This window comes from Charadrius vociferus, unplaced genomic scaffold (genome assembly GCF_000708025.1).
Source record: "Charadrius vociferus isolate BGI_N301 unplaced genomic scaffold, ASM70802v2 scaffold1506, whole genome shotgun sequence".
Taxonomy (NCBI): domain Eukaryota; kingdom Metazoa; phylum Chordata; class Aves; order Charadriiformes; family Charadriidae; genus Charadrius; species Charadrius vociferus.
Genome location: NW_009649037.1, coordinates 241,582 through 269,369, shown reverse-complemented (window position 1 = coordinate 269,369; position 27,788 = coordinate 241,582). Strand labels below are relative to the sequence as shown.

At 42.1% G+C, this 27,788-nt stretch overlaps 1 protein-coding gene across 1 annotated transcript; it reads left to right on the top strand.

The window, feature by feature from the left end:
* The first annotated feature begins 4,792 nt into the window (after positions 1-4,792).
* Positions 4,793-27,262, top strand: CRTC1 (CREB regulated transcription coactivator 1). The gene is made up of 14 exons (XM_009887857.1): positions 4,793-4,810; positions 6,419-6,466; positions 9,401-9,538; positions 10,333-10,394; positions 11,292-11,386; positions 12,709-12,794; positions 13,208-13,251; positions 13,587-13,807; positions 16,570-16,706; positions 17,287-17,538; positions 19,761-19,862; positions 25,171-25,257; positions 26,171-26,270; positions 27,051-27,262. Exons 1-14 carry the CDS (start codon positions 4,793-4,795, stop codon positions 27,260-27,262), a joined length of 1,602 nt encoding a protein of 533 aa, XP_009886159.1.
* The last annotated feature ends 526 nt before the right edge of the window (positions 27,263-27,788 follow it).

The following is a 27,788-nucleotide window of genomic DNA, read 5'->3' as shown; positions in this document are numbered from 1 at the left end:
GCTGCTTATTAGTCTCCACATGCTAAAGAGAAAGCTTTCTACAGTGAAAAACTGAAATTTATGAGAAAGCTTGGTATGGAAACTGCAAACCAGCAAAAGAGCAGTTGTCACGAAATCTTACTTCCTGTATTCATCAGATATCTTAGGGGGTTTTTATCAAACGGACACTCCACCCTTTTATTACGGTTATGGGAATCCAATTTTTATGTATTAAAAAGGGCATTTAAAAAGAAACGGTTCTAGTGGATTTTGATTGACTTAATTCCAGTGTCAGATTTGCCCTTCGATTACAGTTAAGTTCTGTCCATAAGTTTGTAATTTGCCTGGAATTTTGGGGGAAGAATTTAGAGAAGGTGAAGCGTTCAGTTTTAATGAATGCATCCTTTGATTCCTATCTGCGTATTTTTGGACGCTTAGAAAGTCTGTAGGAAAACTGGATCTGCTTTTAGGGATATCTTTCTCTCCTTTTTCTTTGTTACTGTGTAACTTGAATCTCTCCCTACAAACACAACTGTATATCCAGCAAACGTTAACCTGATCTAAATGGAAAGTTGAGGTTGTTCACGTAAAAGTGAGTATCTGGAAGAACGTTCCATTGTTAGCAAGTCAGTAATTGCATTAAATCAAATATTTTTGATTTCTTACCGAAGTTGTGTGTGTCCAGTTCCATTAACCAGAGGACGATCATGTCATGTTACTCAACTGTTAGCTGAGTTAAGAATGTAATTGCTTGAAAATTCCTAATTACTACGTGGAATGGTAACGATTCCTTTCCTGTTTGCTGTAAAGGTGCTGCTACTGCCTCGCAGATTGTTACTCTTGCAGGTTTGCAGAAACCTAGTTGTTTTCACATAACTTCAAATCTGGCGAACCAACAGCGTGTCAGCTTTTTATTTGGGGGATGTTTTCAGCTATTCTAGAAACTTGCTTGTGCAGAAGTACTTGATTTTTAATGATTAAATTGGATTTTAACTTAAAATCTTCATTTTTCTGTAAGTAGCATAAGAGAAATGCTGGTGGAGGGGAAATTACGGATTCAGTCAGGATCTGTCGTTTGGGAAACATTTCTTCTGAACAAGAATGCCAAGCAGAAATAATAGGGTTTAACAAGCAAAAGCTTTTTCGTTACCCAAAGCTTTCTCAGGAAAGAACTGGAATATTTAGCAATATTTTCAGCTGTCAAGGAGCTATTATCTTGGCCACATAATACATAAATGGAAAAGCTGTAATGTAGAGTCACTAAGTTCTCGTGGTTCAAGAAATTAATATATCCGGTGAACACTAAGTAATTCATTATCATACTTCACTATCTAAATTCATATAGAAAGCAAGTTGCCACTAATTGAATCTAACCCCAGGAGATAAAGCTAGAGTTGTCGTGAGACTTGTTAACATTTTAAGAGTAATCTGAATTTTTATATTAAGAAAAGGCTTTGCTTTTTTTCTTTTTTCTTTTAAAATAAAATCCCACAATCCCCCTCTTCAAACCTAATCCCCGAGCCCCAAATCGTGCAATATACTTAATTCACCTCGCAAGGTAGTTTTACAGAAAAAGGAGGAAATGTTCGTTTTAGTCACAACCGATGTTGGTTTTCATTTTCGGTGCTGCTTTTCTTCGTACGCAGGTCCCCTTCGTAAGACTCGAGACTCCCGAGTTCTCTCGAAGCCTGACGGTGAGAGGTGCAGGTTTCTTTGCCGATCCTCTGCTTTGAACGACGTGAGCTGGTTTCGCTCGAGCTCTCCTGTTGGAATGGCGGCGAGGTCTAACGTCGCAGGATTGAAACGTGTTTTCTGACATGCTAAAAAGCTGGAGATTCGAGGCGCTCGGCAGACCGGCCTGCTCTGCTTACTCTTGATCTTCCCAGATTGCAAGTGGCAGTTGTTGACGGTCTCCTCTGCAGCGCGTAGTCTGGGGGCCACTCGCTCTTCAAAGGCAGGAGGCTGAAGAGAGGAACAAATACAGATCTGCGCGCTGGTGTAGTGATAGATGACAGCAATAACAAGCAATCAGTTTTCTTATTTTTGGCACGGGTCTCCAAAAGTGTTTGTCGAAGGTAGCGTTACTAAAATTAATGATACTGCAAAGCCATTTAACAAGCTCGTTTGTGAGAAGCGCTTTAGTTCTCGATCTCTTGTGTTTCCTCGTTTCCACGTTTAACTGCCGTGGAAAGGCAAATAGCGGTGACCTCCTCGTTACATTATGCTTTGAGGTAGGTATGTACTGGGGAAGGCCAAAACATTACAAAAACATAAAGCGCCCCCCCCTCCTCCCTGGGCGTCTTCTAGTAGGTTTTTTAAAAGGACCCAACACCTGTTGAAATAGTTACTTCAATGTTTGGCACAAATCCCCAGCAAGCCTTTTTTTAACAACAAAAACATATGTACAGGCCAGGCAAAAAGCACATCTAGTTCTGATATTGTGCTTTTAGTGATCTGCAGCTCAGAGTTAGAGGGGCTGTGACTCATTAAGTGATACCAGCGCGGAGCCTTTCTCTAATTTCATGTATTGCTTAGAGCGCACTGGATTGTAATTACGTGTCAAAAGATTGCAAAAGAAAAAGCAGGGGGGCGTTTCCTGCTTTTTAGATGGGATTTTTTTGGACATTTGATAGAGCACGGTGTGAATATTTTCTAGGTCTTCAGGGTGAGGGGGTTTATCTGCCCTTTGGTTAAGAAAAAAACCGTCAGCCACTTTGTGACTGGTATGCAGCCTGAATAGTTGAGGCTTTCGAGAGTGCCCGTTCCATAGAGAGGTTTCATCTCTGAGAGTTGTAAGTTTTTGGATTAATTGGGCCCCTCAGCTAAGGCATACAGATTGTGGCTCTCTGTATTTGGAAATTGGTGGCTTCTAGGGGAGATTCTGTGAATAGAGGGTATTTGAGTTGCTCTCCTAGGGCTAGTTTTAAAGGCGGAAGAATGCATGCACTGTTTCCCTCAGGGTGATCTCGTTTCCTCCTCCTCTATTTAGGGACTATTCTAATATATATACCCCTAAATGTCTGCATGATATAGGCAGAGTGGTGCCTTTTCTCTCTGTCCTGTCTTGGCGCTATCGGCGCGCAGCGCGGTATCTTCGCTGTCAGCGCCGCTCGGCATCCCCGCTTGCGGTGTTACCGTTTTATCGGAGGGCTCTGCACAGATCGCATTGGCAAGACGGAAGGTGCTAGAAACATCTTCACTCAACCTCAGGGCCTTTGTGGTGAAGCTGTAGAGGCAGGGCCACTCCTTTCCATCCTGCCGTTTCCTTTGCTTGAAGAAAGCATAAAGAAAAAAACCAAACCACCCATGTAAACATCCAGTTTTGGGGATGCCGCCTTTTCTAGTGCTTTTCCAACCGTTGCTCTTCTAAACCCTGGCGTTGCGAGGCGAAGGCTTGCGGATCTGTTTGAATGAAACTAAACCAGATTTGTTGATGTACACACTACAGTACCTTAGCAACCAACCTGCATCTAGTCCAAGATCTGAACATTTAGTCTTTAAACAATTCTTTGCTACCAATCTAGGAATGTTCTTGCATTTCAGAGTGCAAAACTGGTTGACATCTAGCGAGGAACAACATACATTATAAAATATGTACTCCTCCACAGTGGGAGGAGAGGGAACTTATGTAAGCTCATTTTGTTGCTACTTTAATTGTAGTTTCTTGAGTCCTTGGAAGATGCATCCCTGGGAGCTGGGTTGTTGTGTTCAGATGATTGCAAATTCTGCTTTATCAGTGTAAATAAAATAGGGCTTCAATGGCAGCGTGGTATTAAATCTAGATGTATCGAGCGGGATCATTACAGAATTGAACGAGAAATTATTTTAAATAATGGTACTACTAAATTAAAAAATTGAGAAAGGTCACTAACAAAAGATTACTCAAAAATTGTAGCTCTTATTAATGAGCTGTTGAGACTGTGTAGTGTTCTGAACGAAGCGACAATGAAAATAAGTTGATGTTCAAATAGAAGAGAAACAGCTTTCTCTTGCACACTTTTTTGTACGCCAGCAGCGTGTACAGCGACGGGAAAGCAGGCTAGAATATTTCAGTAGAGAGGTGTCATTCAGAACTGAAGGGTGATACCTAGTGTTTATTGAAACTTTGCAGACCGTCACATTTATTTTCACGCATACCTGTTCAGTGAGGAATTCTTTGCTGTTTTTTCTGCTTTGGCTGGTTGGGTTTTCTTTGAAAACCTGTGTCTCTGCGCTCCCACAGAGCTCTTCCCGGTGCAAGAAACAAGACCACTTACCTAATGGTGGAAAGCTAGATAGCGAAAAGGTCGACTGTTTGGTTAAACAGTATACTCAATATACTAAATTAAGGTGACATGAACAGCTGGCTAATTTTGATATTAGAGTCATGATCAGGCTCACACGGGGTTTTTTACCTCCCGGTTTTCAGAATAGCAGGTGACAGAAGAACTGTGGGGTTTCATGTGGCGGTTATTTCTTGGAAATCGAATACGATCGCTGACTACAAAGTTGATTTTTCTTCCATCACTTTACGCTATCGCACAAGACCGACGGTGGCAGGTTGCCAGCCGTGCTTTGTGGAGAAGGTTGACATCCACTCGCGCAAGTTGAATTCATGCTGTTTATAGATGGTGTCCACTTTTGGTGAGAGTGGATTTGGTGTTGAGTTGAGTTAGTTAAAACAGTTGAAAAATAAATGAGTTGCTCTTACACTTTCCTTCTCCTTTTCTTTTAGTTACAGCTGCAGAAAACTCAATATTTGCAACTGGGACAGAGTCGTGGCCAGTACTATGGTGGGTCACTGCCAAATGTGAATCAGATTGGAAACAGTGCCATGGATCTGCCCTTCCAGGTGAGTTTAATTGGGGGTTTCTTTCTTTTCGTTGATTAATGCTGTGCCTGCGGGCTATTTTTTTTCCTCACAGGGGACCATGAGGTAGCTGCTGCTTCAGAACACAGCACCGTGGCCTCAGCAAGTCTCCCTGGCTTAAAAATGTTTGCTTTTTTGGAATGGAGTATAGTTGTGTATGGGATGTGTGGATATTTTTGTATTGTATATATCTAGTGTTAGATATTAGTTCTCTTGCCCCCAGTTGTGATGCCTTTGGGTCAAGAGTAGGCAGAGGTGATGCAGTTTCTTTGTGGGTGAACATTCCTGGAGGTGGGTTTGGTTTATTTTGTTGGGTTTTTTTGTTCAGTACCAAATTCGTAAAGAAATCTGCGAAGATACTGTAGACTCAAATGCAAAAATGGAAGCAAGTCACGCAAGGGGATGTGGAAAGCACTGGGAGATGGGGGTGTGGAAGAAGGTACCCTGTGGCATTGTGTATGTTCCATGGGAGTAATGTATGGGGTTTAGGAGAGGAGAAGGGGGAACGGGACACAGTCTGGTATCACAGTAGTCACTTTTCTTTGGGCTGGCTGAAAAGTAAATGTAAGGATGTACTGGTTTGAGTTTTTTTTTTTCTGGTGGTGTGACTCCAGAGGTAAAGTGCTATAAACAGAAAATCAGTGTTTTATGTGAATGTTTTGCTGTTAGTAAGCATGTTTGGACGGAAGATATTGTACAGTGGAAAGGATTAGGTGATGGATGCTTTTGGGACTCCTGATTTCTGTTGATTTACGGTGCTCAAAATAATTAAAATTTCTGTATTAGAATTAAAATTTCTGTATTAGTTTTCCTTTTTTTGAGTAGTAACATTTGTATTTTATCTCGCAAGGATGTGGTAAGAACTAAATTTTGCAGTTTGTGGCTTTCTGATGAAGGCGGACTTAATAAATACAGAGAAACTATTGATGACGTCCTCTAACTGTGTATTTTGACATACATGTAGACAGCTGAATTTGTGGAGGTTAAAAGCTTGAATCTTGTGCAAGAGGAGAAGCAAATGTCTATTTTAATCTGGTTGCCTTTAGGGAATACAGTTCAGAGGTTTGTAATGTTATGATGTCCTCAGTGTTACTCTACAAGTGTCTGCTCTGTTGAAGATTTTGTCTTTAGTTTCTTGTTAAGGAGGTTCATGGTTACTGTTCTTTTTTAAGCAATAGTATTTCAGTATTTTTGGGTTTGATGGCCATTACTGACCGTTTTTACATAGACTCTTTTACTCCTGAAACGAATGGAGTGCTTCAAAGTGAGTATTCAAAAATTTATGAATGACTAGAGGAGGATATGGGAACAAATTGTCCTTAAACTCCAGGTTTTTATATATTTTTTCACACATACACACACACACATACAAAAATTCAAAGTTGATACTGTTACAGATAACAAATGGTGACAAGCGACAAAATAAACCCATGTATTTGTATCAGTGATGAATGCTTTCCAGGTTTTTCAGTTTTAAGCTAACGTACGATGAAATTGCCAAAAGATACTTGTACGATGTGCCGCTCAGGTGAAGCCTTGTCTCTGGTGAGAGCGTTGGTGTCTGAGAATTTTGGTTCTTTGCATTTACAGCACAACGGAGCTCTGGCAGAAGCCTTTGGAGCAGTTCCTGTCTCTTTGGTAAACAAGTATTTAGGTTTGTGCAAATACGTATTTAGGACTGGTGTACTGTTTGCCCAGGTAGATACGTATTTTAGCACATGTTACACTTTTTTCTGGTATGCGCAGTATTTATTTGATTCACCGTCCCGGCTCCAAAGGAGTTATGGTCTGTCACATAAATACAGGTTTTGCCATGCATCCCAGTTTGGAACATGCATAATAATTCCTGTACAGACTCCCCGGACTTGCTGTGGTCTGTCATGTGATTAATTATGATTTATGGGGGATTAATTTGGTGCAGGCGGTGGTTTATTTGGCACTGTCTTGGCCTGTGATTTAAGCGATCTCTGAGCATGTGCACTTAGCCTGCATGTTAAACTCCATCGGGAAAGGCAGAATGATTACCCAAACGCTGCTTGGCACCAGGAGGCACCGAAATGTGAACTGCCAGTAGGTATCGCTCCTCTCTTTCCCCCTCATCCGCCTTGCTCGTTTTTATTCCTTAAGTCAATGTCTTGATGATAAATCTTAAAGGGACACTGTTGCTTTAGAGCACTGAGCTTTTTCCTTCCTGTCTGTATTTAGCTGTTTTGGGGTTGTTTTTTTAACGTTTTATGGAGTTTGGGTTCTGATCTCAAATCCTTGAGTGTTCAGGGAAGTGAAACAGTTCTAGTTCTTCATTATCCAAATAAAATTGATGCTCAGATCTGTTCTTTTTTTTTTTTTTTTTAATCACCGTTGCTTACTATAGTTAAGCATCACGTGCCCCGCAGGGATGGGGATTTTAATGGAGGTGTGTTGCCTGGTGTTTGGTCCAGCATAAGTTCCATGGGATGGTTGCTGGGAGAAGCCAGACCTCGTGGAGGTGAAACCCATTTTCTCAAGTGTTTTTCCGCTTTTCTGCTTTCCCTAAGCAAGTTAGGGATTCAGCTGGGATCTTTGTTCCTGGAAAGCCAGAGAACAGCATTGCCCAAAACCTCGCTCTGTAAATTGTAGCCCTGTGATAGGGAATGGTCCGTGTTTCCTTGTGCCACTGTTGCACTCAAATTAGATTTTTGTTGTATTTTTAGTATAGAAGTTGTGTCAAAAAAAGGGAAAACTTAAGAAATAACTATTTTTGCATTCAACTTTTTGTCTGTTTCCTAATATGCATTGGCTTCCTTTTAAATTCCAGGTGAGGTCTGCATTCTGTATGCTTCAGAGCGGCTTCTCCTTTTTTTAGTAACTTTGTGGTTGAGACCACTGACATAGGAAACTGCTTCTGTTGACCTTCCAAGCATGCATGTATTTGCAAATTTTGCTGCCTCTTGGGGTAGAATTGATGTAACAACAGTACAAAGAAGAGTTTAAGAACTTTTGTTGTTGTTTTGGAATTATGAATATTCCCAGTTCTGGGTGGTGCCACGTAGGTAGAACTAGATTTTTGTTTAGTGTTTGCAGCAGAGATTAAACCAACATGTTCTAATTTAGATTACTTAAAATTGAGATGCTATGACTTGAGTTTTCTGAGTCTTCACACAAGAAAGCCATACTGGCTAAGGAACTGAAGCGAAGCACCGTGATCTTTATGACTGAGCGTACAGTAAAAAGTCACTGGGCTCTCTCGCTAGTCCCATGTTGACTTAAGCAGTATTCTGCTGCATATAAAGTGTTGGCCCTGAAACGCGAAAATAAACACCACAGCCACTTTGCATCCATTTATATTAACACAGGTTGTGTGTGCCTAAAGGGAAAGGAGACTAATATTTGCTAAATAGAAAAGAGTTTAAAATAGTAGAAGGACTCTTTAGAAAGTTATTACAAACAAAACATTTAAAAATAATTTAAAACTTTTAGAAATAATCATTTAAACAGCCAAAGCTGGACACTTAAAAAAAAAAAAAAGAAAAAAAGAAAAAAAGATTAATGTGGAAGCCAGATGGTTTCATGGCTTGGCAGACAGCACAGTCAGTGCATTTGCCACGTGCAGCACCTGAATGGAGGAGGAAATTTTGGATTTCCAAACAGATGGTGTTGAGGGACTCAGCAAAGCTGTTCACATTGGCAAGGAGTGGAAGACTGTGTAGCTTTTTTCCCCGGAGACCCATATATTGCTGTTGAAGTACAAGTAGAGGTTGACCATTCGGTACTTCCTCCCCCCCCCCGCAGGTATATGCTGGGAAGGGCTTTTGAAAATGTAGAAGTTTTCCAGTTTTCCCTGGGAATTCATCTTCCCTGTCCTTTCTCTGCCATCCTCATTCTCTGGAGTCACTTGCTGACAAGTAAACGCTCTCAAGATATCAGCGCCGATAAGATTCAAGGTGGAATTAACCCAGCTAGGTTCCCTGTGCAACCTGAAGGAAATGAAAATCACTTAAAAAATATTGGCTGCTGTAATTTTTTCTAGACAGAGGAGGAAGGAAACTGCTTTTCTTTTTTCTTTTAATCCTATCAGTGTCCCCTTAAAATAATTATGCTGAAAGGAGGGGTGAAAGGAAGTTTTGAGAGAACGTGGCGTGTTCTGGTGAATGTTAGGCTCACTGTGCATCTTCTTCCTGCATCTCCTGCCCTTGTAGTTGAAGCTCTGGTTGTCAGCATGTTCCTTCTGGATGCATGCTGCATGCTACACCGAGGGAATGTCAGCGGCAGTTGTCGGTAAGCTCCCTGCCACGCTCATCCTGTGGTATTTTAGAGATACAAAGGTTGGAGAGCAGTGCTGATTTATGAGAGGGCAGGTCGAGCATGGTCTGCCTCCACTTGTCTCTAATCTCTGTCTGGAAGAGATAGCCTTGGTAATTGCTTTCCATGGCTATAGTGAAAATATTGTTGGAGGAAAAATTTACGTGGTTACACTTGTCCATATCTTTTTTGAGTTTTATTCCTTAGACTAATACAGCCTTGCATACAATATGAATAGGTTCTGTGTGCTCGTGCATGTATTTTTCTGATTGTCACTTCGTGTGTCTCTGTCAGACTCCTTTTCAGTCATCAGGATTGGACACAAGCAGAACAACTCGGCATCATGGGCTGGTGGACAGAGTGTATCGTGACAGAAACCGCCTCGGCTCCCCGCATCGACGCCCTCTCTCTGTGGATAAGCATGGAAGACAAATATCCTTTGGTCCATGAGCTGGCAGCAAACACCTACCTTTTCAACAATATCACAGTTTTCAGGTTTTATAGTTCCCTTCTTCCTCCCCTCCCCACATGTCAGCGCAGTTGCTTCCCATCTCTGTACAGTTAATGTCTTCTGCTTTTTCTGAACTGTGATCTGGTCTGTAAATACCTACTATTCTGTAAAGTAAGCGTTTACCTTTCTCTGTTTCCTCAGCTCTAAGTGGGGATAATGATACACGTGAAGCTGAGAGGGATTGAGATCCTTTGATGGAAGAGGCGAGGCGGTCTCGGTGAAACTGAGTTTCCCTTCAGAACTGAGTAAATCCAAACCAGAACAATTCTTTGCGGTTCATTGTGCATTTTATTACAAGTTGATTCATCAGTTTAGCATTTGCCAAGCACTATTTCTTCTTGCCATTTGTGAAAATGAATTAGCTGATTATTTCTGACTGGCTTAAAATGTGCCGCAATCAGACTGGCTTGATGGGGCTAAAGGGGCTGTGTGAGTGGGAGAGTGGAGAGATGATGGCTTCTCAGGGAGGAGTTGGATGCTCAGAAAGGGAGAAGGAGGATGGTTGTCCCCTTGCTCAAACATTACAACAATCCAGAAAATCTTTTGAGTGTCCTTTTAAAGTCAGTATGTTCCCCATAGGGGGTCTGCCTGCCTTTCTCATGGGAACTTAATGGTTCTGACAGGGTAATTTGAATTATTCCTGAGAAAAAGCTTTCAAATAGGCATCCTGCTTAAGTGAGACAGTGACGTTCTTCCCCTTAACTGATGGAATCACGTGGACAGCTGTCCGTATGGCACTGTGTATCTGTCGCCTCCATCGGACACAAGCTGGAGAAGGTTCGTAGCACAATCGTGTGCATGTGTGTTAGTACTTGGCCTGTGTTCTCTGATGCTACAACACTGGCGTGTGCAACAAAGGCCTTTATTGTTCCCCACAGCAGTTGGTCATCTGAACTGCCATACCTTCCTGAATTTCAAAATCGGTTTTTCTTCTATTATGCTTATTCTTTTAGATGACTCACATTTAGACTTAAGCTGTGTCACCTAGTGTGATCTTTTTAAGGTCAAATCTTGCCAGGTGTTTGAAGGCATATCCCAAAATTGTTGAGTTGTAAAAGACTTGGATATTTCTCACTGCGCAGAAGGTGGGCTAGTCTGCCCTCGCAAGCGTTCGAGTGGAAAGGAGCACCGCGTTGCCCGTTCGTCCCCCTCATGCTCCTGGCACTGAGGTGCCGAGTTGCCGAAGTGGTGGCCTACATTGCCAAGCGAAGGACAGTTCCTCGTGAGAGATGTGTTGACTGTGGAGGTTCCCATCTCCACAACATAATTGCATCCTGAACCAGTTGTTTTCCCTCCCTGTGAAACGGGAAAGCTTTCTTTTCAAAGACTAGTATAACCAAAGTATGTATAAGCAACTTTCAACTTAAAAATTGCATTATTTGATCATGCATAATCTTAACAAAGCATATCAAATTATTTTCTAATGACGGCAACCAATTCATCATGTATTCCTCTCAATCCCATTATTTAAACAATTGCTTGTCAAACTTGAACTAACTTCTGCGAATTGATTGTTTCACAAGGAAATTGTGGCTGGTATATGTCATATATAGATTTCGTTTTCTTTAATGCAGAGTATTCAGGTTTTACCCAGTTGGTTATGTTTATCTGAGATAAACCTTCTTTTATTTAGAGAAACTGACAATAAAAATGTTGGTTTTGCCTTCCTGTCAGGACAAATTCCGATTCTGCCTTGCACCAGAGTACTATGACTCCAACTCAGCAAGAATCCTTTTCAGGAGGGTCACAGGACATGCAGCAGAAAAGAGGTAAACAGAGAAAAACAACAAAAATGCTTGTAACATTCAAAGCATTGTACTTCCGGTTATACGTACATGTATCGGTGTTCATCTATTCCTATAAAAACGTATGCATAACACTTTCTAGATTGAGTTATGCAGAAATTGGAACAAAAGGCCACATTTACTCTTCTGGGTACTGAAATCCAGAAAAGATCATACAATGCTGATCGAACATTTTCCAGAACTCCGTGTTCTCTTATTCTAATACCTTGCCCTGTGGGGAGAAGTCATCTTGTGGGTTTGTGGTGGTTAAACTGCTCTCAGTGGTACCAGAGGTTTGTAGTAACTTCCAGTCAAGTGTAGAGATCTCAGGGATTTCATGGTCAGTGATAAAATACGGTAAAACAGCAAGACTTCGTCTAGTTTCTGTTACGGGATTGTGATCACCAGTGACTGTGCCCTCAGAGGCAATGCTTACAAACAACGCTCTGACAGCGCTTCTGGTCACAGGCTGGAGCAGCACAGCCCTCCAGCACTAACAATTCGGGTGCCCTCTGCTGGCCCTTGTTCCTGCTGTCAGTTCAAGAAATACATTAAAAACTCTTAAATCTGTGCAGAGAAATTTAATTCTTAAACAACCACCCAGAGACAGGTGAATACGCAACACTCAGATGCGTATGCACTGTACTGCAGCTCTTCCGTATACTTCTAGAACTGTAAAACATTAAATAATGGTCATGTTAAACAGTACTGCGTAAATACGGATTTACAGTGATCAGTGTGAAAGGCTTCTGTTGATACATCTCTGACTGGGCTTTCTTTTCCTGTTTCTTTGTCACCTTGCTATTGGCATGATGAAACAGTTGATTGCTTTGAACATACAAACGTGCTTGGAATGCAGAGAATTAACAGCTTTATAGCATTTCTCTATCCCAGGGGAAATGGTCCAGATTTTTCCCCACTGGAACTGGCCTGTTGGCCACCCGTTAGATGCAGCAGGTGTAGATCACTCGTGCGGAATTCAAAAGATAAAAAAAATTTGGCCTCCAATGTAGTCTGCTTAGATCTAAACGGAAGAGTGTATCTTGGGACCTACTTTTTCTGAAGTATTATTGTTTTGGTTTGGTTTGGTTTTTTTAAGATGATTATGTCTCCTTGCTAATTAAATACAATTTTAGTCTCTTCTCGTGTTCATTCTTTAAAATTTTGATCTTATAACAGTAGAGTGCCACTGTTTCATATTCATCGATAATAGGTTAGTTAGGAGTTTTCAAATGGTTAAACTTCCAGTCTGAGTATTTCTTACTGAGAAGCTCAATATTATGATTCCTTTTGTTCTCCTTTTTTAGTTTTATTACTGACTGTCCCTGGAATGGAGGAAACCACCTCTGAGGCAGACAAAACCCTCTCTAAGCAAGGATGGGACACTAAAAAGGTAGGAATCGCACATTCCTAAGTGTAGAGGTTTTGTTTTCTAAACATATTTAGGTAAACTAATGCTCAAAATATTGTCAACCAAAACAAACTACTTGCAGAGATTAGAGATTAAATGCTGTATTTAGCAACAAATCATTGAACATTGGATCAGAGAGGCACTTTATGTGTATGTGTGCATGCACGTGTTTGATTAAATCAGGAGAAACTCCTTAAATTTGAGCCTTGTTGGGCCGATAAAGCAACAAAGGTGACAAATATCTTCTTTTAAGAGCTTCACAGAGCTCTTGTGTAGAAGAATAGCTCTTCTGTAGAAATGTATTAAATGAAATAAAATGCACTAATTGAAATATATCTGAAGCATTGATCTCTGGCAGTACCTTTGCCTTTAAAAACCTCTTCCTTCTATTTTAGACTGGGTCATCGAGACCTAAATCATGTGAAGTTCCAGGAATCAAGTAAGTTTTGAGATTTTTTTTTTTTTTTTTAAGAGCATTGAGATCTTTAGGAATGAGTGTTATATATTGAATGTCCTCTTGCTTTTGAGTTTTCTGAAAAGTCCTTAAATGATATAACGCCGTGATAGATACAAGCCAGAACCTCTCTGAGCGACCCGTTGGCTATTACATCTCTGATTGGTTTGTCAGAAATACAATATATAGTTCTGTATATGGCACCTTCCTTTTTAAAAAAGATTTTATAAAGATCTGTCCAGGCTGAAATTTAAATAGAGATGTCTTTTTTTTTTTTTTTTTCTTTTTTTTTTTTTTTCCCTCCTGTCTCCCGTATTTAGCATCTTTCCATCAGCTGACCAGGAAAACACTACAACGCTGATTCCTGCTACGCATAACACAGGTGGCTCTCTGCCAGACCTGACAAACATCCATTTCCCTTCCCCTCTCCCAACACCGTTAGATCCTGAGGAATCCACATTCCCGGCCCTGAGTAGCTCCAATAGCACCGGAAATCTTGCTGCCAATCTGACTCACCTGGGCATCAGCACTGCCAATCAGGGTAAGGTCATAGCGCTGAGGGGCTTTTACAGGTTGTCCATAATATGTCACTTGTCTTAAATTGTAGAAGGTGCAGTGCTGAATGTTATGTTTTGCCTGAGAGGTAATTGCGCTTCACTGTTGATTGACATTTCTTTCTAAACAAGTTTTATCAAGCTGTTTCTGCAGGAAAAAGTGAGAAAGGTGTATTTAGTTATATGACTTACAAATTGTCTTTCATTTTTCTCATGTTCTTGGTGCCCAAATCTGCTTTTTCAGTTATTTTGGTTGTTTATTTTATGTGTAAGGCTACAGGAGAGACTGGCATCCAAAGGTGCCTCCCTTGTAATTCATGGTACTTAACCCCAGCAGCACTTGTGTTATGGAAATACCTTAAGTCGGCCTTTTGTTTTCATTCCTTTAGAATGTTTGGGTTGGTTTTTTTTCTGTTTGAGAATTCTTTTGGAGAAAGAACATTGTTTGCTTCATCTCAACCAGTTTTTCTCTTTTAAGTAATCAAGACTAATGTGGAACCTTTACAAGGCGTGCTAGTTTTTGTAAGATTGACTGCTTAAGTTTTGAAACTATCCTGAATATTCAGGCTTTGTAACATAGCACGGCTTTGGGAAATAATACCCAAGCGCGCACCTTAATTTCTCACAGCTGTCACTGTGGTGCCTTTGTGTTGACATTGTTGCCTTCCTAGTTGCAAGTTCTTCTCAAGTGCCGTTGCTGTTTGAGCTGTTCAGCATGGTGAGTCTGAGCTGTATTTGTTGGGGTTTTTGGACTTTGGCAACACTGATAATTTCATTTAAAAAAAACAACCAAACAACCCAAACCACAAACAAACACTATTTGCCATGCTGGCAATTTTTAATATACTGATCACCTGATAACTTCAGGATTAAATTTAACTTTATAGGCAAATAGCCTAAACTGGTGATTGTTATTTTTAAAATAATTTCACTGAGTCGTACTCAAATAGTTGAGAAGAGGGTTGCATTTTTTATTGTCAGTGACAACTATAGTCAGTTGATTCCTAGAATAGAAATGAGGTGCTGTATCCAAAAATACAAGTATATTTCCTGTGTTAGGCAGGATTCCCTTCCCCACTTAAAAGTCCTCTCATATATTGGGAAAAGGAAATAATTCTAATCAGGTTAATGTAGTGTTATGACTGAGCAGTTATATTTAAGAATGAAGCAAGAAGGCGGTTTAACCATTTAAGTACAGAGTAGGTCAGCAGCTTTCAGCATCCTTTAACGCGCGTTCTGGTCTCGGAAGAGGGTATGTAAAGTTTCGGAGATGGGCTGTCACTCACGCAGAACTTGGCGAGTCTGTGCGCAGAGAGCTATTGTGTGTGTAAAAAGAAACAAACTACTTTGATGGAGTTAGGCCAGATTGGGTCGCTAGATTTTTTGCCGTAGCATAATTAGCAAAGTAAATAGTATAAAACCAAACCGGTAAGTATGTAATTGCTTTGAAAACATTTCCTGATCTATGAAAGACATAACAAATTAAAAAGATACACTCATTGATGTTTTTCTGCTTCTCTTTGGAGACTGTCCCATAGTTTAATCTTTGGCATAGGCAGTGTTTGGTGCTTTTATAACTGATTTTTCCAAACCCTCCTTGCCTCTCTTCATCTTCTAGCTCTTTAGCAGAAAAGGTAAAGGCTTTTGAACCTTTTGCAGGAGCTCAGTGCGTCGCGCAGGCCTGCCCTCAGCAGCCCCAAAAAAGGTGGGGAAACCAACACCTGTCAGGTTACAAAGAACGACCGGCGATTTAAGACTACGCATTTGTGCATTTGAGTTTGTCGGTTCACTGACATGTTCCGTGAGACGGTGTTGATTTTGAAAACATCGCAGGGGAAGCCAGGCAGTCTTCAGAATCTGCGTGTTTTGAGCCAGTTTGCCTGCTGGCTCCTTGGCAGCCTGGGCTTCCTGGCTCCCTGGCAGCCTGCCTGGGAGCCTTGAGCGTTTGCCAAGCGCCGAGAAGCTCACAGGCTCTTGTGAATTCCTCCTTTCTGGCAGCTCTGGAAGAACAGCTCGCTAGCTAGATTGACCTGAAATCACTTTCCAGGGTGTCTCGGTTCCTCTAAGGGTGAGGCAGAAAATAGGGGAGGTTTCGAAACGTGCAGATTTTTGTCTTGAATTTGAACAAAATTACAATACTTGAGTTGTTTATCCTTACCGCCTGCTAGGTCGTGGCTCTTTAGAGTGTGAAGGATATTTCGTGCCTTCCTGTGCACTGGTATGCCATTAAAAATGGAGTGCTTCCTGTGTAACCAGTTTTTCTTCTGCGTTTTCCATTAAATAGGTGTTTGCTTTTATAATATCTCAAGTGCCTTCTGATTAGGTTTGTTATATGATCTGTTATCTTCTTCCTGAAGTTTGAGCCCTTACAAATAGAGCAGAATGTGCTTTTCCTGGGTTCGGCGTGTGAGAACGATACCTGTGGTTTCTGTAAACCGCTGAAGCTGCTCTGCCTATTTCGATTTCAAGTCAGTATATGTGCACAAATCCAAACAACCGTGACTGGGTATGGTCCAGGATAATCCACAGGGATCCTCCTCTCATCCCGATGCTCTTCAGCCTGACAAAATTAATTGTAAATTAGCTAACAAGTTTCAGCCTGATTGGCCGAGGCGCATTCGGCACTTTGCATTAAGTGGTTGTCCGCTTAACGCCTTTCATTTTTCATCGTTTAGGTAATTACCTCTATACAAGTATCAATAAACCATCGCTCTGTTCCCGTGTAAGCTGGTTTGTTCCTTCCTGGCAGGAATGACGACGACGCCAGCCCCTTCCCAGCAGCACCGTCAGCCAGCCGTCAGTCCCCTCTCCTTGAGTGCAGACTCAAGACGACCACAGTCACAGCAAATGTCTCCTACGCTTTCCCCTTTGTCACCGATTACTCAGGTAGGAGCTTACTTGGAGAATTAAATGTTGTTAATCACAGATGAGTTGTTTTACTCTACCTAGAGAGAAGCTGGCTGTAACTTCATCTCTCTTCTTCTGTAATTTTCTTCTTTAAATGTGTTCATTAATTCAGAGCCTTGGAAAGGGAGAGGTTTGTAGAGGGGGCACATTTTACGTTTGCTTTTCTAGAACCACAGTAAAAAACATCTATTAGGAGACTTCTCTGTAATGGTATTGTCCCAGAGCTAGTTGTCAAATTTGAAAGACATTTCTCTAAGTCATGAGAGAAGTTCAATTAGCTTTTTAAATTGGTTTCATAAGTATGACTCCGCGTCTGCCTGGGTTGTCGATTCCTGACCTGGACGTTCAACTGGGCTTTTAGAGGATTTGTTTATTGCACACTGGAGGTGATATTAAGTCTTTTAAAACATGTTCTTGACTGTTTCTGAACCTTTCGGTAACATTTTTTAAATGCAAGATGAGATTGACTTAGTACAGTCACTTGGTGTGAAGCTTGATGTGCTTGAAAATGAAGGGAAATTACCTGCCAGCGTGGATGATTTTGATTCTTCTCTTCAAGGCCGTGGCTATGGATGCGTTGTCTCTGGAGCAGCAGCTTCCCCCATATCCATTTTTTACCCAGACATCTTCCCAGCAACAGCAGCAGACCCAGGTGGCAAGTACCTTGCCTCAGAACACTCCTTTAATGCAGACCTCTGGTTTACAGCGAGGAACGCAGCTCCCCCCTCTCTCCGTCACGGTACCTTCTACCATCCCACAGTCACCTCCGGGCAGCCAGACCCAACCGTCGATGGGCATAGACATCAACTCGGTAAGCTTGGGCACAGCTGAAAACGATCGAGCTTTCATTTGGAAAACCTGGTAGCGTGCAGCGTAGCGTCAGAGGTCGAGCTGGACAGCCCTTGCAATAAGTACGCTTTTAGGCAGAGTCTGAAGTAGACTTAGAATGATTTGGGTTGAATCCACATTTAAATGTTTTAGAGAGGAAAATTTTGTTTTAATGTACGCTTAGGGTGGCCGGAGTTTCATAAAATGACTCCGTGTTTGATCAGACGAGTTTAAATATATCAGCATTTATTTTATATCTTGCTGCTGTCAGTGCATTGATACGTTTTCAGGCTGTTAATTGTAGTGCACCCCAACACACCGTATGTTATACAGTGTGCTGTAGGCTGGAGGAGTTAACAGAACTCTGATAAAGAAACCTGCTCACAAGCATTTTCCAAAAGTTGGAGAGAACCAGGTATTTTCTATATTTAGAACTCTTCCATTTTAAGGACTTTTAGAGCATACATGATTATCTTCAAAAATTGGATTTGTGGCTGCCTTCAGATGCGCAGAAGAAACGGAGCGTATACATACGTATACTGGTGGTTTATGGACAGATTTCTTTTCTTGCTTGTTTTAACATGGTCTGTTATGAAATGTTTTGTCTGTTTTGGCATATGAAAATCCAAAATGCAGGGCAAGATCAGGGTCAGAGGCTAGCTAGGGAAGAATTTCACAGCTGCTTCTCTGCTCCTTCTGCCCTGCTGTGTGGGATCTCGGTTGTCTGACCTGTTGTGTCCTCCTGGCAGTGTCGTAGTGACAGTAATTGGTTTGAGAATGAGAAGAAACCGTTGTCTATTGATCTAGCATTTGATCTTGGATTTGATTTGTGGATGAAATTTTTAACAGTTTGTGCTGAAAGAAGCTGCTGCTTCCCTTTCAGGACTGGAAGGGGGAAAGGGAAGGACAAATCCAGCAGTGGAAGGGATACCGACCCACTCAAAATGTGTCCCACTCAACATGTGTTTTGATTCTAATACGCATGTAGCTACCAGTACAGATGATTCTGATTTTCATTCTTTGCTTTCTGTGTTGCTTTCGTCATCCTAAACTTCTCCATGAGCTTAACTTTTAGGGTGCTGTGCTTATCTTTTAAAGCAACTGAAATAATTCGTATGTAAACCGAAGTTTAAGGCTAGGTTATCGGCAAGCCGTTTGAGCTGTGTTTTGGTCTCACTGGCAACCTCTGTGCAGTTTTTGTAAAGCAATATTGAAATTCATTTTGCTGTAGTTTGGACGTCTGCATAAACTGCGTAGTAGCGACGCATAGCTACAAAGACGTATTTTTCTTGAGATTTACAGAATTTGGTGTCGGGAAGCACTGGTAGTACAGCGTTTTCCCACACTGCAAAGCTGTCTGCTTAAATTAGTCCTTTTCTTACAACTACCGGATTGCAGTTTTTCCTCAATCATCTGTTAATTTCTAAAGGAAGTGTAATGAGAAGAGCTGTACTTACTATTTATGTTAATTACTGCAACATACTATTTAAATGCTATTAAGATTATTAATTTTGTTCAAATCCAGGGTTCTTTATGACAAAAAAATAAAAAAGGTGAATCTTTGGAAATGTGTTCTCAAGAAGACTGAGAACAATGTAAATATAGCTAATATAAACCTGCAAAACGTAGAGTGAATTCTCAGACAATGTCTGTTCCGTATCCTGGGGTAAAATGCGGCTTTGAGAAGGATTCCAGTCTGTGTGGTTCTGCACTTCAGCCTTGATAACACGCTCAGGCTATTTCAGACCAGGCAGAGCAATACAAGAAGGATTTCCAGAGCAGTGTAAACACAGGTTAAGAATGTGTGGGTATGGCAGTTAAACTGAAGAATAAATTAAATTATTTTTGAGTTATTCCCCGCTTTTGAGACTTCTTTTCCCTAAATTGTTGGCTCTCCAGATTTTTTTTTTTTTTTTTTTTTAATTGAGCGTAACTGAGAACAGTGAGAAAAATATTTCAACGGTGTTGCTTGTGCAGCAGCACTGCCCTGCTCTCAGCCGTTCGGTCAGGCGAGACCATGCCACGCTGATATCTTAACTCTCTCCTTTTTGCGGCATTGTTCACAGCAATCATGTCTTCATGCATAGCCAAGAATTGCTGAAGAGGATGGTTTCTCCCCGCTTCCTCGAGCTGTATACGCCAGAAGTTTACAATTTTCCAACCTTCCATCAATCCCATGGTCTTTAATTCTGTGTTGTTCTGTAGGCTTCACTCCAGCAGTACCGCAGTAATGCTGGATCCCCAGCCAACCAGTCTCCCACCTCTCCTGTCTCCAATCAAGGCTTCTCTCCTGGCAGCTCCCCTCAAGTAAGGGACTCTGTGCTTCCACAGGCCTTGCTTCTTGTGTTTGTTTTTAGTTGAGTCTCTCCATTACTGACCCATAGTTGTCTCACTGTAACTGTATGTGCCTCATGCGTTACTGGTGTCTCATCTTGTTTGCAGTTTCATTCAGTTCCAGAGTTTTTCAATAGCTGGTGAATTGCCTTTTTGTTGATCAAAGCTGCTATTTGAACGCTGTTAAAACTCAGTTATTTCTTCGGGGTGTGCTGTGGACAGAACCACCAGGTAGACCCCGTTCCATTAGCGATGCCGCGCAGGAGCCGACAGATGAGGTTGGGAGTGCAGGGGACGGAGAGAGGGAAACTTCAGTGTCTCCTGCAGCAGGATAACTCCTGCGGCTCTAAATATCACTTGGGTGGCCAAAGGCGTTTCCATCAGGACCTTTTTTTACGTGGGGACATACACTTAGAAGGAAAATCCTGGAGAAAATGCTCTTCAAGTTAGCAGTTGTGTCTTGTGGCTAGCAAGTAACGGGTTAGTAAACACGCTGTGTTGCATGCTAGCTGGTTTTTCTTCCTGTGTATGTATATACTTATACATCCACGTGTCCGATACGCAAGTCGTAGCTTGGTGTGTGTGTAAACCTATGAAAGGGCATTTTTATCTGCCAGCAGCAGGACAGTTAAAAACAAGGCAGTCTTTGGGGTGCCCCTAACGTAAGGGAGCGAGTGCGTTTTTCAGTACAGAAATAATCTGGTGCTGCTAAAATAGCTCTGTATGGCTGCCCTTTTCCTAAATCCCACCTGTAGAAACGAGGTGCAGGGAATTCTTCCAGAGCAACAGAGTCTGAAAATACATTTTCTGTTTCATCATTTAACGTTTAAGGCTGTAAGGAGGATCCTATCTAAATAAGTGCTGCCCCTTCATGGTTCCAAAGCGGAAGCTTCGTCTCTCCTTGCCATTAGCCAGAGACAGGTCACTGGTAAGCTCAGTAATAGATCCGAGTGTCAGGACTGTCTGGATTTTCTTAACCCTTGCTTAATTGCTTCTTAACTTCTCTCTCTTCTGCCTGCTTCTGCCAGTTCTGCTGTGTTCTGTGTGTGGCTCAAAGAAAACAAGCAAACTTACTCCTCTAGGCTGTCACGTAGAGCAAAGCTGTTGCCAGTCTTGCTGCAAATTCTCAGGTCCCGTTCTCATTTGGGCAGGGCATCCGATTTTGACTTTTTTGCGTTGATTTTCTTTCCCCCTTGACTTCTCAATAACTCTTTCTTGGTTTTATCCACAGGCTTGTTGCCACTGGTCAGTCCAAGTTACTGGAGTGCAGCAAGCACTCCCCGGTGGAGCGCACTCTTGGCTGTAATTTTTCCTTCTGGGTCTGTTTTATCCTGTAAACTCTTGCTTAGGGTTTGCTGTTTTCAAGTGGAACACCGTAACTCTGTGTGAAAGAAAGAGGGTTTATTAATACTGCTTAGTTCAGCATTGGCGTCTTAAAAATACCCGCACAATTCTTTATCTTCGCTAAATTAAAAAGGAGACAGCTTTCCTGCCTCCATCAATGAGCCAAAAGCTAGCAGTGGCCAGCGAGCTAGCTGTGGTGATGGTTGCAAACGTTAAGCGTGGAGAGAAGCCATGGGGGAAGAAAAAACAGTTTGGAAGAAAAATTTGGGTTGGTTGTGATTATGGGGGCAGCTCCCAAATAGCAGGATCCATTAGACTGTAGCGGAATCTGCCAAGAGTAAAGGCAGATGGGTTCCAACAGCGGAATATGCCCATTGTGGAGCAGTCTGGCACTGGCTGACAAGAGTGGAAAGGAGTAGGTGTGACCGGGTAGGCGTCCTCCACTTGCTCCTGTTTCTCTGATTAATTTTAGGTTAAACCGTTCTGCAGCGTATCCGTCTGATGAGTGACACGCTCTAAAAATAGAAATCTGCGGTTTGATTTTTATCGCATACGGTTCATTCACCAGAAGTTATTTCTCATCTTTCCACATCTCCAAATCTATTTGCTCGTGTGTTTTAGATGTGTGTTTGTTATATGAAGGTCTTCTTGTTCAAACACGAATTGAAAAGCTCTGCTTGTAGTTCTCAGCTTTGTGTTTGCATGGCTTTTCATTGACAATGGCTTGTTTATTACTACTTTGCTTTTTTTCTCCTCTAACACCTGGCGTACTGTTCCAATTAGATAGAAATCTGCTTTTTTTTTAGTAGAATGGCTGTGTACTGGATAATATGGTATGTATTTTTAGATTAATAATTTAAGCCAGAGGTTTTGTGGTTTGGGGTGGTTTTTTTTCTTGCAGTCACCACATCATTAACCCAAGAAGATGTACTGTTGACAAAACAGACCTCATCTAGTGTTTCTGGAGGAGATGGTGTTAGCAAGATGTTTTTCACCGAGTTGTTGATAAATTATTCTAGGACTCTGAAGTGTTGAAGTAATGACATTTCCACTTGATTTCCTTTGGGAGTTTCAGTGCTTACAGATGTAATAACTGGTATACTTCAGAGCTGAGGAATACATACGGGCTTGTATGTTTGTTAGCAGTTACTAACGTAGACTTGCACACACAGATTTGGGTCTCCTGTTTATTATTTTTCATGTTGCCCAAACTTTTTAGGATGGGAACAGTGCTTAGTGGAATGCAGAGATTTTAGGTTTTGCCATACTTCTGAAAAGCTCCTGTAAAAATGAAATGTCAGAAGTTAAAGGAAAAAAAAAAAAACACCTCAATCCTCTTCGGAGCTCTCAAACAGCAATTGTATTTCTAGTGCCGGTCCAAACTGGTCTTGATTCACGTCCAGTATGCCACATCCTGAAGCGCAAAGTTTGCATTAGAAATTATTATAAAACATCACACAGTTCTGAAGCCACTTATGATGGGAACGATTTTCTCGTGACAGAGTTAAGCTGGGCTGGTCCTGCTCTGCTTGCGTGAGTTACCTCTGCGCTCCCACTCCATTTTTTAAAAGAAGAAAAAAACATTTGTAGCAGGTGGAGTTTGAGTAACTGATCCAAGCCTGCCTGGGCAACAGCAAGATACCAGTGGTTTAAAGAAAGGTGGGGTTATTTTCTTTAAGTGGTGCTTTGTTTTTTCCCTTGTCAGGTGTAATGTGGCTCTTGCTCGTGATGTTTGGTAACTTCCTCATACCTCTGTCTTTTGCGAGGGAGAGAGCAGTCACAGTAGTTTCGAGGAGCGGATGAAAAATTGGAAGATCGGTTTCAATTACAACCATTTTCCATTTTTACCTGCTTCTAAGGAGGGCATCGAGTAGGGTGTTAAGCTGCAACGATGTCGTCAGTGTTCTTTGGTCATTGCTGTGACAGGTCATAAATGCCCAGGAAAGTCAATCAAAAATCTTATTTTTGCCCATAAACCCCTATTCTCGGCTCAGGCTCTATTTAATCAGCCTTAAGGATGAGCTGGCTTCACTCAGTTAAATGATTTCTTCCCGAGGAGTTACTGTATGATCTCCTCTGACAAAGGTTTGGAGGCAGTTGTCGGGTACCTTTTCTGACTCTGCCAGTCTCGTACTTCAGAACGCAGCACGGTGGGGGTCCGTAAGGCTGCAGTTTCCCGTGTCCTGACGTTATCCAGCAGCGCTGTTCTGCAGCAAATTTCTCTCTTCTCCACGTGCATTCGAATGGTGCCCGCATCCTCGCACGCAGCCGCTGGAAAGTGCTTTGCGGTGATGCTCAGAGTGGTTCTTGGATCAAACGGGATCTGCTCAGCGAGGAGTTTTGCAGCACGCGCAGCATGTGCTGAACTTTTCAGCCACCTTCCCCCGCGGAGGCTCGTTCTCGGGCTGCAAATTCCTCCCTTGGTGCCACGTTTATCCAAAAGCGGCCGTATAATGTGATGGCCGGGACTCCGGCTGAAGGTGGGAAGGTTTTTGTTTGCTTTAAAAGGCATATATTGTTGCTTCTGTCCTGATAGTCCCCTCGTGTGGAGGTTGTGGGCAATTTAGGGTTGGGATAAAAATTGTATAAGTCTTGTATAATTTTTATATTACATTTTATACAAATTTTATATTATATTTTATACAAATTTTATACAAATTATAAAAATTATACAAGACTTCCATTCTTTTCCTTGCATGCAACCTGCAAATAAGCTGCGCTGAGATACGCTACTGATATAGGAGGGAGAATGTTTAAAATACGACGTTAGCTGAAATTTTTGTGTTCACTGGTGTGGACATCATCCTGTGTTTTTTAAGTAGCTGACTCTTCGGCTGTGTTGAGTGCTTTTAACTGGTGGCTGGTGTAACTCTGTTCTGATATTTTCTCGGCTTTCGCTCAATTTCATATGCTGATTAGGTTTCTAAGGCGAAAATCTGTAGCCTTCCTCTTTCAGTGCGTAGATAAAAGCTGGAAAATGCTACGCAAGGTATTGAATTTTTTTTCAAGATTGATACAAACTCTCCATGCAAATTGTCTTTTATAGACACCATCTTTTATAGATGCTCTCTTTGTCAGTAGTTGTTTTATTTTCAGCTGGAGTATCAGAATTTGTGATAGTTTTAAGTAAGACCTGATCTCTCTGCTGTTTCTTTTATATCTTGCAATTCTTTGGGACAGTACTGAATAGTAGTAAAACATTGACTTTAAATTCTTGTTCACCTTTAGAATAATTGATAAATGATGGAAAATAACTGATAAATGCTTGTCGTGCTAGAAGGGGCAGTAAAATTAGCAAGGCTGAGGAATTCTTCCTGAGATTCTTGCCTTTGAACTGCTGATAACACGCTTTGCCGGGCTTTCTCCTGAACTTTTCTGATCTGCAGCTAAAGCGAAATGACTTGAAAACGTCGGTTTTATCTTGGCATGTTGTTGTCTCGGCGAAGCTGGCTGGTCGTGAACATGAGGTTGCGGAGACAGGGTCACTACTTGCGTGCTGGTGATCGGCTTTGCATCGCATTTTGTTTTAACGTGCAGTTTAATTCTGTGTGGGGTTTGTCTTTCACCAAACAAAAAAAACGTTCACGAAAAAGCTGAAGTTGCAGAGTGATTTTCTTTCTCGTGTTACCTAGCGCACTTGTCTGTTTTCATAAATCCGAAGTTTTACATGTTGTACGTCCTCCGTGAGGAAGTTTTGTTTGGTTTACTTGACTGTATTTTTGTGCTTACCGAAAGGCAGCGTAACATGGAAGGATTTGTGTCTTGGAGGGAAATACTGAAGCTTTTATGAATTTGCTGATGGTTAGTGGTTGTTAATAATAAAGGGCACTGCTAACTAACCGGGAGAAGAATCGGTCGAAGGCTGGAGTCACTCGCACACCGTGGGTACGTCTGTTTGTGAGATTTTTGCACCATAAAGACTCTGTTTTGTTTTCAGCATTCTTCCATTCTGGGGAGTGTATTTGGTGACTCCTATTATGATCAGCAGATGACAGCTAGGCAGGCTAATGCCCTATCCCATCAGGTGAGCAAATTCATCTCAGATTTTCAGCTATATTTCGGCCACTTTCAGCTTAAAATAAATACAGATCAACTTCTGATTATTTTATGTGAGGTCACGTTTTGTCCATGTAGTTTTACTTCTGTTATTTTTAGTTTGCAATACTCAGGAATTTCTTTTCTTCTTTTTTTTTTTTTTTCCTCCCCCAGTCTTCCTTCCCCTTCTTCCCTCTTAGCCATTGTAGCAGATGTTTTTAAAGGTGTTCTGCCAAGTTTATTGGATTTAAAATAACGAAAACAAATTTTAAATACCCCACATTTCTGACCGTCGTTGCGTGTGGGAAGGATTCACTTGTAGGTGGTAACAATATTTACTCCTGAATTTGGCAAACAACTCGTGCACGGTACCCAAACCTATCAAGCAGACCCGTGCCTTCGTTAGTTTGGCCAACCAGCGCATTGATTCGTTCAACTGCGAAATATGCTCTGGTAGCAGGAAAAAATGAGATGGCTTCTGAGAGGCGATGCTGGATGGGCAGATGCCTGAGCCAGCAGCATGAATTATGGTTCGTTTTACTTTGTTTTAAAGCTACCTTTTCTTCTGTTCTTACGCTATCAAAAGCAACAATTTTATTTTTTGCATCCATCCTCTCCTCATGCCCCCGAACTCTGAATTTGGCAGTAAACTATTCTGGAAAGTTAAGTGAAAATAGACCATGTTTTGATCGACAAAACCTAAAGATGAATTTGTTTGCCTGTCTCTTCCGATGTTACTTCCCATATTTTTGCTTTGTAAGTTGTTTTGCTGTATTTCCTGATGGTTACGAGTAATAATTCCTTTGTGCCTTGATCTTCAGCTTGAACAGTTTAACATGATAGAAAACGCCATTAGTTCCAACAGCCTGTACAGCCCTTGTTCCACCCTTAACTACTCCCAGGCAGCCATGATGGGACTTACCGGCAGTCATGGCAGCTTGCAGGACTCCCAGCAGCTGAATTACTCCAGCCATGGAAACATCCCCAACATCATTCTTACAGGTAAGAAAACCACAGACTTAACCGACCAGTAAAACCATCCCGGTGTCGGTGTTTCTCTCCGTTGCGCAATGGCTCGCTTGGAGCCAAGAACGGAAAAGGGTTTTGTTGCCTTTGAAGGTTTTGTTTCGCCTTGTGTAAACCTTCGTGTTACCGGTCTGGCGGATTCCCCGCGTGCCGGGGAGCCTCACGGCTCTTCTTCAATCCCCACAAACGGGGAGAGCCGCAATGGCAGCGCTCGTTGCCTTACGGGCTTTCCCTGCCTCTGAATTTACTGGATCCTCCGTCGCAGTGAGGGAGGAGCGGCGGAAGCTGAAATTCTTCCTCTGCTGCTCTGTTCGAGCTGGCCGGCGAAGGGGTTTTTAGTGTCACATATGGTAGCGAATCTGGTCACGGTTGGATGTTTGGAAAGAATTTCTGCACAAGCCACTGAGAAAACTAGTTCAGGCCATATTTCACCCAAGGATTAGAATCATGTAAATTAAGGTTATTCCCTCTAAAGCTGAGCGGGAGAAAAGAGACGGAAGTCACACCGCTTTGCGGCCCCTGAATACACGTATACGAATTTTGCTCCATGTTAGGTCATTATGACGGTTTTGAGATGCTCTGACAAATCTATAATTCCTCCAGCTGGAAATGAGGATAGATGTTTCTCCTCTGGACTTCAGCCTTAGTTCAATAAATTATTCCAGAATTTCTGCAAGCTGTTTTATGACTCGTCTGCCTGGCGAATATGTATTTGCTAAGTCCTACCGACACCTTTCTCTTCCCTCTTCCCTGCAGTGACGGGAGAGTCTCCTCCCAGCTTATCAAAAGAACTGACCAGCTCTTTGGCAGGAGTGGGAGACGTCAGCTTTGATACGGATTCCCAGTTCCCTCTGGATGAACTCAAAATTGACCCTTTAACCTTGGATGGACTGCACATGCTGAATGACCCAGACATGGTCCTCACCGACCCCGCCACAGAGGACACGTTCAGGATGGACCGGCTGTGACGCGCGGACGCCGGGAGCGTGGGAATGACGCTTGTTCCTGGAGCCCAGCCGAACTAGAGAGTCCGATGGGTCAGTCGTGTCGGAACCGGAGCTGCCGAGAGCAGCAGCTCTGTCCTGTACAACATGTACAATGAGTAAAGCTTGTCGTTCTAAGCTTGCAGCGCTGCAGACCCCTACTCCCTGTCGCGCCGTATTTCACCCCTTATCCACTCATGGCCATTAACGAGTAAGGAGTTTCCATCAGCCTTTTCCTCTCCAGAGCCCCCCCCAACTTTTCCCCCCACCAAAGCTCCAGCGTTAAGTTGTCAATTTATCCTTTGCACTAGGAAGGGGGTGTTTTTTGGGCAGGCGAGGAAGGTTCAGAGCCAAGGGTAAAGAGATTCTGTCTCACGTACCAAATTGTTGGCTGCTGTTTGAGACGGGGAGGGGGAAGCGATGACTCTCCCCCCTCCTCTCCCCCCGTCCCCGACTGATTGGGAAGCAAATCTCTGCGTTGCCCCCCTCTGGGAGGGACCGGGGGACCTTC

Coding starts and splice junctions, on each gene's coding strand:
- CRTC1 (XM_009887857.1), top strand. Junction 6,467..9,400: donor GAGCAGTTCCTGTCTCTTTG/GTAAACAAGTAT, acceptor TGTCTCTGTCAG/ACTCCTTTTCAGTCATCAGG. Junction 19,863..25,170: donor CTCCTGGCAGCTCCCCTCAA/GTAAGGGACTCT, acceptor TTTTGTTTTCAG/CATTCTTCCATTCTGGGGAG.